This window comes from Heliangelus exortis, chromosome 2 (assembly GCF_036169615.1).
Source record: "Heliangelus exortis chromosome 2, bHelExo1.hap1, whole genome shotgun sequence".
Taxonomy (NCBI): domain Eukaryota; kingdom Metazoa; phylum Chordata; class Aves; order Apodiformes; family Trochilidae; genus Heliangelus; species Heliangelus exortis.
The window spans coordinates 21,847,962-21,861,667 of NC_092423.1; the positions used below are offsets into that span (position 1 = coordinate 21,847,962).

At 39.2% G+C, this 13,706-nt stretch overlaps 1 protein-coding gene across 3 annotated transcripts in view; it reads left to right on the forward strand.

The window, feature by feature from the left end:
• Positions 1-13,706, forward strand: part of NMT2 (N-myristoyltransferase 2) — a 34,579-nt gene that overhangs the window by 7,194 nt on the left and 13,679 nt on the right. For all 3 annotated transcript variants that reach the window (XR_011724171.1, XR_011724172.1, XM_071735155.1), the window contains exons 2-8: positions 947-1,082; positions 6,573-6,717; positions 10,819-10,937; positions 11,033-11,124; positions 11,228-11,344; positions 11,964-12,134; positions 13,343-13,451. Coding sequence is in view for 1 of the 3 variants with exons in the window: in XM_071735155.1 (XP_071591256.1) it covers positions 947-1,082; positions 6,573-6,717; positions 10,819-10,937; positions 11,033-11,124; positions 11,228-11,344; positions 11,964-12,134; positions 13,343-13,451 (889 nt within the window). In the remaining 2 variants the exon portion in view is untranslated. The remainder of the gene's footprint in view (positions 1-946; positions 1,083-6,572; positions 6,718-10,818; positions 10,938-11,032; positions 11,125-11,227; positions 11,345-11,963; positions 12,135-13,342; positions 13,452-13,706) is intronic.

The window sequence follows — 13,706 nt, forward strand, 5'->3', positions numbered from 1 at the left end:
AAGCCCCCAAATCCAAATAATCTGTCTGCAACTCTTATGTACATATAGTTTTACTGGAAAATTAACCTGTTGAAGAGGATCCAGTGTTAACTGACTCACTGCCTTCTTATTTGCCTTCTGTCTGAGAGCTGCTAACACCTCCCACATTTTGCAGATTCTTATCTAGTCTTGATATTATATCTCAATCATGTATCAAATCTTCTAAAAGAAGAAAGGAGTTACCTTATCAATAGTCAAAATATGTCAGAATCTGCAAGTGCAAAACTTTGTTGGTTTGTTTGGTTTTATTTGTTTTTTTTTAAGTTCAGGTTGACTCTGTACTTACTCTTTTAAAGCACAGATATTTGGTTAGTGTTGCTGTTTTTTACTCAAATGTCAGTGAGACTTTTATTCTCCTTAAGCTAGAAAAAGGATTCCCTGAAGACAGAATGTTTTTGTTTGGATTCTTCTCAACTTCCTTTTTTTCTGATGGTTGAGCGTGAAGGAGGAAGATCATTAGGCCACTAGTAGAATCAAAGAATCATTTAGGTTGGAAAAGACCTTTAAGATCATTGACTCCAACTGTAAATAGTTACTTAATTCCCAAGGTTACTTCCATTAGTCCTTGCACATTCCTGAGTTTCTCTAAACTCTTGTTGAACTTGGTCATTTCAACTTCGTGCCAGGTAATATCCTGGACAAGAGCACTGGCTGTTACACAGTGACACTAGTGTGTCAAACGCTGGTTGTGCTGGGGTCTGACTGTAAAGCAGATTAGGAGCACTTGCTGGAAGTTTTTCATCAGTGCTCTCACTTGGCCCCTTCTTTCCCTTTCATTTTTCTTCACATTCAAACTTCTGTTAGACTTTTCACATTGAAATGCTTGTTTTTCCATATTTAGTTTTCTTGAATTTTAAGCTCAGTGATGCTGCTTTTTTTCATTGCACATTCTCTGAATCTCTGGCAGAAGTCCTGGAGGGGATTTGGGAGCGAAGAAGAAGAAAAAGAAGCAGAAGAGAAAAAAGGAGAAGCCAAATTCTGGAGGCACCAAATCAGATTCTGCGTCTGACTCCCAGGAGATTAAAATCCAACAGCCTTCAAAAGTGAGAGCCTGGTTCTGTTTTAATTTGTGCTTGCTTTCTAACTTAATTTCAATTTGTGTGTTGTTTTTTGGAAAAGGCAAGTTGGTTGTTGTGCCCTAACATGTCAGAGTTAAGCAAATGGTTACTGTCCTGAATAGAGAGAGAAGCAAGGTAAGACCTGGTTTTTCCAGAGTGCATGAAGTTAGCTGGAGAGTTGTTGTCACCACCATGCTGGTGTACTGTGAGAAAAGCAGAGGAGGAGGTGTTTTGTCTTTCTTTTCCAGCAGTTAAAACTAAGGCCAGTGACAACTTCACTGCTGGGAATCTTAATCTGCAGTGGTAATGCTTTTAAATAGACTCTGCTTTTGATGCATTGCCTTCAGTTTGGTCACCATCTAACTTGGCTTAGTACAGTTTCAGTAACTTGTGCAGCATACTGCTATCTCATGGCCAGCATCAACAGTAGGAGGGAAAATATGTGCTAACCAGAGTCTCATATGGGCAAACAAGCAGTGTGTCATCTTGCAGAAATGCTGTAATCTCTAACATGAAGAAGCAGACTGAAGAAAATTTTTACCATCTGAAAGCCTTCTGGTGTAAATAAGAAAGCAAAATTATGTGAGGAGATGTACAGCCTTTTTGGGCTTTTTTAATAAAATAGCATTTTCTATGTGCTCTTGACTACCATGTTCTGAATGAACAGTGAATAATATGACATTGGTGGCTTTTCAACATAAAGATTTCATCCCAAGAGAAATCTGAACCTGAGAACTGAAATTTATAACATGATGATTTGAAGGTTATGGACCACTGAGCATGTTGAAGTAGTTGTATTTGCTTTATCAGAGTGATGTGAAGAAAGATACACTGTTTTAGCAGTGATAAATGGCAGCTGTGGTATATGGGAGCTATTCACCCTGTAAGATTTGTCAAGAAATTTGGGGCTGCCAACTAATTTTAGGGAAAAAGTTGTGTTCTGGTTCAGTAACATACTAGTAGACTTTGTGTTGTCCCTTCTATGTGTCACCCTCATTGCTTTAAATGGGCACACAGGGGAGAATTTAAAATATATAGAGGTATCTTAAGTACCTTCTGAACTCACCACATATTTTGATACTGTGTTTCTATGAAGCAGGTGGCATGAGTTGGGCATTGCTTGCAAAACTGTCTTGTATTAGCCAGTAACCACACATTCTTTTGCAATTGAAGTGACTTCAAGTTTAATGTTAACATGAAGGTATAGTTCATTGCCGTGGTATTGTGGCATTTCCTTGGTTTCCTGCTGACCAAACTTACTGTCCATATGTTCCCTCTAATTGCATTAAAAGGAAGGTGCTTCAAATTTTCTGTTTTGTGCAAGATTGTAGTCTCCAGCACCTTGTGATCTTGTGCATCATTTCTGCAGTGCACATTTTGTAAATGTGGAAGCCTATCCTTGTTCTGAGTTGTGTACTTAGAGGAGCACTGTGATTATTTTAATGTCTGGAGAATCTTAGTTTGTTAGCCGTGCTACAAAATTTTCTTCTGTTGGCATAGAAGTTATTACTTAAGTATTTCTGTCAAGCTCTAGGCAGCTAAACCATTTTGGTATTATGTGGCTTCCACTTTTCTCTAGCTGCAAATGCATCGCTGCTGGCTTATTTTTGGTTTGTTTTACCTTCTCTGATATGTTCTAGATGTACACACTCATAAATAGATAAGTTTCTCTATCTTAGACAACTTCCCTGTTTTAGATTTTTTGAAAACATTGTAGACTGCTGATCTGGGTCAGTGTGGTGAAATATATTTTTTTTCTTTGTTACTCAAGGGATATTTAGAATTTGTATTCCTTGTGCTATGTGATTTGGCATTTGTTTACTCTGGGCTGAAAAGAAGTTTACAAAGTATTTCAGAGGAAAGTGACATTGTACCTACACTTTATCTTTTAAGAGAATATATACAGGATCATCAAGTGATACTGGGGCTTCTGAACCCATTGAAAATGATTTTGAAAAAAAGATTGAGGTCAGGTGAGTTTGTAAATAGGTGTTCCAGTCTGGATATGAGAAAAACAGAACAATGAATCTTCTTGGCTTCTCCTTCTTTTGTTTGTGGTATTGGATATTTTGAACACTGTCATGAGTGTAACCACAGCAATAAACACTTGTTAGAATTGTGTGTTTACAGTGATCTTAAGGATGATTCACTGCCCATCTCACAAGTCTTTGGTCTCTCCCCATTACAAGTCCCAGTTATGTAGACTGTCCAAAGTGACACAAATGTAGCTTGCCAGATCTGCAATGTTATCAATCATTAATGTAGTCACCAGTAGCCTACACAACACAGTCACAGAATAACTTAGATTGAAACAGACCTCCTGCTTAGAGCAGATCCAGCTTAGGTTCCTCAGACCCAGATCAGGTTGTTTATTCTCCAAGGATGGAAACTCCAAAACCTCTGTAGGCAATCTGTTCCAATGTTTGACTCTACTTGTGTTTCAAAAAACCCTGATTCCTTATATCTAAATGGTTGATTTGCTGATTTGCAACATTTGTCCATTGGTTCTTGTCCTATCAATGTGCTCCTCTGAAAAGACTTGACTCAATTTTCTTTACATCCTCTTAGTAAACAGCAATAAAATTTCTTCTTCTCCCTTCACCTTCTCTTCTTAAGGCTGAACAAACCAAGGTCTCTCATCAGCCCCCAAGTCATTTTGGTGACCCTTCACTGACCTTGCTTCACTATGTCAATGTTTTTCTTGCAACTGGGAACCCAGAAACAATGAGGTGTGATGTCAGGGGTGTCAGATAAAGGGGAAGACTGGCTGGCCAGTCTTACAGGTACAACCCAGTATGCAGCTGTCTTTCTTTGCTGGTTAGCAAACTGTTGGCTCATGTTCAGCTCTCTCATCCCACCAGGATGTCCATGTTCTTTTCTGCAAAACTGCTTTCTAGCCAGTCCATGCTGGCCTCTGCCATTGCTAATACATTATTATTATTATTATCATCGTCACCGTCGTCATCGTCACCATCACCACCATCACCACCATCACCACCATCACCACCATCATCATCATCATTTCTTGTTCTTGCCTTTGTCAAAGTCCATGAAGTTTCTGTTTCCAGCCTGTCAATGTAGCAGCTTTGAAGTCCAGCATATCAGCCACTCTCATCAACTAGATATCATCTGTGAACTTGCAGCGAATGCACTCTTTGCACAATCAGATCCTAATAATATCAAGCTCTTAGTTCCAGGAGATCAAAGGAGGGGGTCAAAATACTCCACCTTGCCTTCTTGAAGATGGGTGTGGCATTATCCCTTTTTCCAGTCATAAGAAACCTCCACCAAGGCTGTGACTTTTCATCTTTATGATAGATGGTGGTTGTAGTAACACCAGACAGCTCCCTCAGATTCGTCCAGTTTCTTCTTATCTACTTATGCATGATTAGTTTGCTGAGTGGTCCCTAACTTTGTCTACAGCTGTGGTTGATGGAAGTCTCACAGTCTGTGCTACAAAGCTCAGGGACATCAAAGGTCTGAGGTGAGATCTTGTCACCAAAACTGGCAATAAGAGCATTGCCTACCTTTCCCCTTTACACAACAGTGCCGGGGGAGATATTTCCCATAAACTGAAATTAAACAAAATCTCTCATTTCTAATTCCTGTGAAGTTCTGTAGAGGTTTTTCTTGCTCTCCATTAAAGGAAAAGAAAAAGGACTGAAAGTACATTTCTTGTCCAGGCTGATGTCTGAACGTGTTTTGAAAGGAAAGAAAATACCTTCTGATGTCACTAGTCATGTTGTACTTAGTACCAAAATGTGAACTTTTTACTTTATGTATGCAAATAAGACCTTTTTAGAACATAGTGTCTTTTTTTAGATTTTCTGTTTTCTTCTTCTTAATATAGAAAAAACATCAGATTTAAAATAAGCTTTCAAAGTAAATTACAGTATGTCAATATTTATGTATGATTTCATAATGTACTGATAAGATTTCAGAATTTATGTAGTGCCACTAGAAGTATTTGTATCAGGCCAGTGTGTAATGGGCAAATTGATTTTTAGTTGAGAAAAGAAATGACGAAAATAATCCAGATCTAGAAATAGGTCAGGGGTTTTTTGCTGCAATAATGTAGCTTTAAAGCATGTAAATATATTAATTCACAACTACTGAGGTGGCAGGTGTTTAAAGCATGCTCGTAGGTAAAATTTCACAATACTTAAATTAGTGAAATAAATGCTGCAATCTTTGGACAGTACAAGTTTTTACTCTAAATAGAAAATGACAGCCTGCCTGAGCTACAGGCCCAGGGTTTTACTGTGACTGAGAAAGCTGAGACAGATGCCCATCCAAATGAAGCTTTATATTATTATTACGTATTATTTATGGTGGTTTCCCAACACATTAGTCCTAGAAAGAAGGTGAAATACAGACACAAAGAGCCAACAATAAAAAAAATTAGTAAAAAAATGCAGTAAAAAAAAATAGTAAAAACTATATCTGGCTTGAAATCTATGCAGAATTGCTTAAAATTTTCCAATGCGTTTGAAGACTAACCCTTAAAATGTATTTATTACAATGCAGTCTGCAAAAACCTCTGAGCACAAGCATGCTGTTAGTAATCCTCAAAAAAGGACTTATCATTTGGGAGATAACAAAATGAAATTAAGAAATAGATTAAAAGAAGGGGGAGGGAAAAATCCCTTTAGATTTGGGAGTCTGTTACCGTTACTGCTCTGTATTTTTCTGTGCAGGTTAAATATGCATTCCAGTTACACTTGCTCATAGTGATCAAAAGCAAGGGTTTAAGAGCTCAGTTTAGAAATGCTGAGCCTTAATTTTTATGCTTTTCAAATAACTTCTTATAAAGATTTTTCAGCTTTCCGCTTAAAAGTTGGTTTATTTTACATTTGTTTGCTTCTATGAGTTAGAATTATCTTTAGTTGTGAGTCTGGGCACAGTTGGTGTTAGTGGCAAGGTGGTTGACTCCTACATATGATACAATGCAGAAAGACACTTACTGCAATAACTGCAAACTGATAGAAAGCAGGTACAGTGTAACTAAGGTTGAAAAGTAGATATTTGTAGCAACAGATCAATACCTGAACCATAGTGAATTTTAATATTATTTTCTATTGTTGGTATGAAATACAACTTCAAGCATCTCTGTGTACCAGTGTTATTGTTAAGATATCTAAGCTGATCTGCTTTTGCTGTTTTATGGTATTTTACCAGGGGGAGTGGGCAGGGAATATAGATAGCTTTTCATTGTGATACTGGTATCCTGCCTTAGTCCTTCAGTATTGGTATTAAGTCACTGAATTTTTGTGGTTAAATGTACTGCTCAAAACTATTAGGCATTTTGTGAAGTCACTTGCTGCTCACCTCAGTTTCCATCTTCCTGCTTCTGAGGTTTATACCATGATGAGTAGAGTACATGACAGAATATGTAGCAGTAACATAATCTGTGTACAACTTGTTAGAAGTGAGTGTACTCAATAAGCCTCCTCTTCTGTTTGTCTCCATGTACAGAATCCAGCTATTCCAATGCAGAAGCTTCAAGACATCCAGAGAGCGATGGAGCTGCTCTCTGCGTGCCAAGGCCCAGCAAAGAATATTGATGAGGCTACTAAACGTAAATACCAGTTTTGGGATACACAACCTGTACCAAAACTTAGTAAGTTTAACTGGACCTGGGCATAAGATCTGTCTTACTGACCTGTAAAAGAATGTGTCAGCTGTGTAGCGTGCTCTCTAAAAAGGGTGTGAAGTTGGACTGTATCCAGTAGAGATCCATAATCTTATGTGTAGGTTACGTGGAATTCTTGATATTGGCTGGGAAAGTGTTTGCCCTCCTCAAATGATATGCAACGTAATACAGTGTTAATAAATGTCATTCTGGTGTTCTCTCTAAAACCAGGAAATGGTATTGAAGTAGTATTCCTTGTATTTTAGATCTGAACTCCTGAAGAACAGAACATAGAAGTCTTTTACACTTCAGGGGAAACAAGGACTCTTATGTGGTGACAAGGAGAAAACGGATTATTTATTTAATCTTCAGTGGTTTTTTTTCCTATAGATAGATTTGCTGTCACAGAGATAATGATTCCTGTAGTAAGTTACACTGTTTTCAGGTGGCTTTAAGTGGGTAATAGTGCTTCTCTCAAGTGTGAACACTTACTGCTGTGTTCACATGCTTCCTCCACAGCGTTCAGTACCATGAAGACATGCTCTCTGAGTCCATTCTCTGTTTTTGCTATCAAGGGAGGTGGAGAGGTGACCTGCCCCTGCTCTTAATTTTGTAAGATGTTTTGGCAGACTACTTATTTGCTCCCTGATAACACAGTTAGTAAATCTTAGTCTTTGTAGAAGATAGTTGCTGACTCTTGCTTTTTCTGAATTGCTTTCTGAACCTTCTTACCCCTTCATTATCTTCACTCTCTACAACTCCCTGAAAGGAGGTTGTAGCCAGGTGGGGGTTGGTCTCTTTTCCCAGGCAACCCTCAGCAAGACAAGAGGGCACGGTCTCAAGTTGTGCCGGGGGAGGTTTAGGTTGGACATTAGAAAGAATTTCTTTACTGAGAGGGTGATCAAGCATTGGAATGGGCTGCCCCAGGAAGTGGTGGATTCTCCGTCCCTGGAGATATTTAAAAAGAGACTGGATGTGGCACTCAGTGCCATGGTCTGGTAACTGCAGCAACAGTGGATCAAGGGTTGGACTTGATGATCTCTGAGGTCCCTTCCAACCCAGCCAATTCTATGATTCTATGAAATTAAGCATTTGGCCCCTCAGTGCCAATGAAACCTGGGGACCCCACAAGTAAAGCAGTCTTGGTGCAATAGCTGTCATTTTTCTTTTCTGACAGTTTCTCTCTGACTTTGGAGACTGATGTGGAATAAGCAAAAATAAGGTAGACACTAAAGCACAGGAGCACTCTGGTCTCTTGCCACAGGGCAGCTTTTTGTATTAATCCTTTTCTGTAGTTTAATCCATAGTGATCTCATCTGTCCCAGACTTCCTGGCATAGAGAAGTCCAGAGCAGAGTCCCTGGGTGCAATATTTTCCACTGGATTGAACTGACTTGTCCTGGCACTACTCCATACAAACTATCCAGAGACCTCTGTAACTAATGGTAGTAATTGTCACAGTGATCCTGCCTAGCTGGAGGAACAGCTGAAATAACCTGATGTGTGAGTCCGAATACACTCTGGCCATAACAAAGCTTTTTCAGAGCTCATTCAGCTGTCTGCACAGCAGTTCCAAGAGTTAAGTCTGGGTTATTCAGTATAACAGCACTTTTATAGAGATGAGAGTCTGTCACTTGTCAGCCTGAAAGGACTAATACATTGGCTCCAAAAATTATTTGTTATTCACTATAAATATGCTTTGTTGTATTTTACTGGTAGAGGTTTTTTCCAACAGTGTTTATGAATTGCTTTTTAATTCTGTTGGGTGTTTTAATTTATTTTTCTTAAGCTTTTCCTTTATCTGCTGAGTGAACATTTTGGGAGATCTTCACTATTTGATATGCTGGATATGCTTAGGTGGAAAAAAAATAATCTGTTGATTCCAGAAACAGACGTAGGGATCTTTGCATTAATATACCTTAAAAATTCATCTGTTTTCTAATTAAGATTGTTAGCACTAGGTCCTTTAGTTAGGCTAAGTCTGCAATGTAGTGGCTGCTGACACTTTCCAGAGTTTGTGTAAAGGTGGTGGTAATGATGATCTTCCCAACTGGAATGCAGGCCGTAACTATTTGTCAAGATTCCGCACCAGTTGGGAAAAGTCTGTACTACAAAGGAGTGTTCGACTGCATAGAGCTTGATGATAGGGTTGACCTTGGTGCTGGGGAAGGCTGTGGAGCAGATCCTCTTGAGTGCCATCACACAGCTCCTCCACCATCACATGACACCTACAGGACAACAAGGCAATCAGGCCCAGTCAGCATGGGTTTATGAAAGGCAAGTGCTGCTTGACTAACCTGATCTTCTTCTATAACAAAGTGACTGACTTAGAGGAAAGGCTGTGGATGTTGTCTGTCTAGACATTTCCCACAGCTTTCTTCTGGAGCACCTGACTGCCTATGGTTTGGACAGGCATATGCTTCGCTGGGTAAAATCCTGGCAGGGTGGCCAGGCCCATAGAGTTATGGTGAATGCAGTTAAATCCAGCTGGTGGCAGTGAAACGCCAGTGATGTTCCCCAGGGCTCGGTATTGAGGCCAGTTCTCTATCTTATCAGTGATCTGGAGGAGAGATCAAGTGTACCCTCAGAAAGCTTGCAGATGACACCAAGTTGGGTGGGAGTTTTCATCTCAAGAATAGTAAGGTTCTGCAAAGGGATCTGGACAGTCTTGACCAGTGGGCCAAGGCCAACAAAATGAGGTTTAGCAAGGCCAAGTGCCAGGTCCTGCACTTGGGTCACAGCAGACCTATGCAATACTGCAGGCCTGGGTAAGAGAGGCTGGAAAGGACCTGGGGGTGCTGGTCAACAGCTGGCTGAATATGAGCCAGCACTGTACCAAGATGGCCAATGGCATCCTGGCTAGTATCAGTTGTAATGGGCCAGCAGGACCAGGGAGGTGATTGTCTGCCTGCACTCAGCACTGGTGAAACAGCATCTTGAATAATGTGTTCAGTTTTAGGCTCCTCACTACGAGAAAGACATTGAGGTGTTGGAGCATGTCCAGAGAAGGGCAACAAAGCTGGTAAAGGGTCTGGTACACAAGTCTTATGAGGAGTGTCTGGGGTTGTTTAGTTTGGAGATGAGGGTGAGGGGAGACCTTCTCGATATCTACAACTACCTGAAAGGAGGTTGTAGTGAGGTGTTTGTTGATCACTTCTCCCAGGGTGCAAGTGATAAGACAAGAAGAAATGGGCTCAAGTTGTACCAGGGCAGGTTTGGATTGTATATTAGGGAAAATTTCTTCACCTAAAGGGTTGTCAGGCGCTGAAACAGGCTGCCTAGGGGAGGTGGTTGAATCACCATACCTGCAGGTATTTAAAAGATGTGTGTATATGGTGCTCAAGGACATGGTTTAGTGGTGGACCTCGGAGTGTTAGGTTAACAGTTGGACTTGATGACCTTAAGTATCTTTTCCAACATAGATGATTCTATGATTTGGCAGGTGCTGCTCCATGGAAGAAAAACAGCTTCTTTTTATAGCTGTATGCGAAGGAACCAGAGTTGTAAAGTAAGGGAGAAGAAGAAAGCACACATTCATGTTGGATTTTAAGAACAAGTTTCACATTTCATTAGCATCCCTTAAATGCCTGGGCTTTGCCATGCCACTACTCCTGAGTCATCCTCAACATCCTGTTGAGTTCAGGTCTGTTCAAGTCAGTGGTAAAGAGGATCCAAGCCATGGCTTGTTGGCCGTGAGTACCTGTTTCTCATGATGAGGGCGAGGATCTTGTGGCTGGCTCAATGTTGTGTGTGTGCTGATAAATTGATGTCCTCTGTTATAAAATACTGAGTAGCAATTGAGGTAGAGTAGTTCTGTGAATATTTATAGATTCTGATGAGATAATAATTGGTCTGCATGCAGTCTATGAAAATGAGAAGTATTACAAGCCAAGAATACTAATTTTTTCAGCATTTTTTTGAAAGCTTCATATTCCCATCATGTAATTATGAGAAAAAAAAATCATGAGTTAAATGCAGTTTTAAGCACTACCAGGAGAGCTAGCAATGTAACTGTTCTGTTTTCTTTTTTTGTTTGTTTTGTTTTCTTTTTTTTCTTTTTTTTTTTTTAAATTTCCTTCTCCCTCAAAAGATGAAGTTATAACTTCACATGGTGCAATTGAACCAGATAAGGACAATGTCCGTCTAGAGCCATATTCTTTGCCACAGGGTTTTATGTGGGACACATTGGATCTTAGCAATGCTGAAGTTGTAAGTCAAAAAATTTTATATGTATCTAAAATCATTGAAGTTTTTTCTAATTGATGTGTGTGGATAAATCTGTATATTTTTTTGTCTGTTTTCAGCTGAAGGAGTTATACACACTGTTAAATGAGAATTATGTAGAAGATGATGATAATATGTTTAGGTTTGATTATTCACCTGAATTTCTTCTGTGGTGAGTAGCAAGTTCCACATTCTGCTATGGCTGGAGTGCAAAGAAGGGTGTTTTAATTACATCTTCTTAGGCAGTAATTTGTAATTATATCTGTCAATTCTAGGGCGCTACGTCCTCCAGGCTGGTTACCCCAGTGGCACTGTGGGGTTAGAGTGTCTTCAAACAAAAAGCTGGTAGGATTCATAAGTGCCATCCCTGCAAATATTCGTATTTATGACAGGTAAGATGCATCATGACTTTTGGATTTGCAAAAGAATAACACCATGAAACAAACCTTAAACTGGTATGCTGGAGAGAACTTAAAGAGTCACTGATGATCAAGAGTCAGAAGTATCCTGTGTATGTAGTAGAAAATATTTTTTTTTACACTTTATATTCTCAAAAAAACATTTTTTGGCTTCTTACAATGAAGTAATGGGTTACTTTTCTTATCGATGAATGATGCACATAATGACATAGAATTTTCTGACTCTACTGGAAAGTATTTAAAAAATGGTCAGATTGCAATCCTTGGTCAGGTTCACAGGCAGTCATTAAGTATTATGATACCATGTAGCCTGTGTTTGGATGCCATTCTGTAAATAAAGGCAACTGATTAAATCTTGATAGAATTCTGAAAAAGAATATTGCAAACATCTGAGAGACAGCTTTTGCATTGCACAATTTGCCATCACACTGGCTATATCATAGATTAGAATGTTGCAGATATACCACATTACAGGCCATCCAGTTTATTTTTACCTCAAATTCTTTTGTCACAGCATGTAGAACTACAGTTACAAAAATTTAAATACACAATGTGCAACTTTTAATTTTTCCACTCTTTAATGTCCTTTTAGTGTGAAGAAAATGGTAGAAATCAATTTTCTTTGTGTCCATAAGAAACTGAGATCTAAACGGGTAGCACCTGTACTGATTCGGGAAATAACCAGAAGAGTAAACCTGGAAGGAATTTTTCAGGCTGTTTACACTGCTGGCGTGGTACTTCCCAAACCTGTGGCCACTTGCAGGTAACCTAGGTGATGTTCATAATAATATCAGTTCCTAAAGCAGCAACTTAAAAGAACATTTTATGTAATTTGATAAAGTTCAAAGAAATTAAGTGTTATGGCCTCAACTAAGCTGAAGGGCCTGAGTGTTTGGTAGGGTAGGATTTTTCTTTGGTTAGTTAGGTTTGTTAGGTTAGTTTGTTTTCTTTTTTCCTCCCAGTGCCTTGCATAAAATAGCTTCTTACACTAAAATGGAAATTATATGATTTGCTTTATGTGAAATAAATTAATCTTTCCTGGAGAAAGCAGGATCATATCAGCATACAATAAATATGGAAGGCTCATGTGAAAGGAAGCATAATTTTGTTTGCTTGGGATGTTTTTTATTTCTACTGGGAAGAGTTCAGTTCCAGCTGTATCAGTTAAGCTCTCTGTCCTTCTGGAAGATGGGGTACTTTTTTATTTGAAATTGTGTTTGTACCTATCAATACTCAAGATCCTCTAAGTTTCTGTAAGGAAGGATGGAAAAAAAAAAAATGTCCAGGGATTTTCTGTTGCACAGTGATCTCCTAGGAAGAGGAGATCTCCTTCAACAAACTACTTTTTCATCTTCAGGATGAGAGGGCATGGCCTGAAGACTATGCCAGGGTAGGTTTATGTTGTATATCAGAAAGCAATTCCTCATGGAAAGGGTGGTCAGACACTGGACTGGGCTGCTCAGGGAGGTGGAGTCACCATCCCTGGATGTGTTTGAGAAGAGACTGGATGTGGCACTTGGTGCCATGGCATAGCACATGTGGTGGTATTAGGTCATGGGCTGGGCTGGACTACATGATCTCAGAGGTTCTTTCCAGCTTCAGTGAGTCTGTGACTTGGGACATTACCAGGGGTGCAGTCTGTACAAGAAAATAAATTATACTGTGTAAGTATGGTGAGATTGCCAGGGCTATGGCAAGTACTAAAATGTTTTAGCCCTGTTACTCATTCTGTAACAAAATGCATTTGCTTAGTTTCAAAATACAGTGATAATACACAGCTCTTTAAAAGTTATTGCTTGGATATAGCTTCTCCTTATCTTGTATTTCTCATGTTTCTTAGACACATAGTACAGGCTTGCTTAGAAACAAGTTTGGAGAGAAGAAGGAGCAATGCAAGACAGTAGGGAACAGGATGAAAGTAAAGCTGATGCTTAAACTACTGTTTTACTTCATTATTAATTTTATTTCCAGGTATTGGCATCGATCGCTGAATCCCAGAAAATTGGTAGAAGTGAAATTTTCACATTTGAGTAGAAACATGACTCTACAAAGGACAATGAAGCTATACAGACTTCCTGATGTAAGCAGTGTGGCTCCTAGAGAATCCCCACAGTTATTGTGAGGCCCAAAATAACCTTCCATCTGTCTCTGAAAGCACAGGCTTTTCTGTGGAAAGGCAGTGCGTGCAGGACATGAAATCTCTGGCTGATGAAAAAGACCTTAAGGGCTGTACTAAACAAAAGAGTCTATTGCTGGAAATGTACATCTCTATAGAGACAAAATATAAATTTTGTCCTAAAAGCCTTAAACAAAAAAAGGAAAAAACACAGAAATA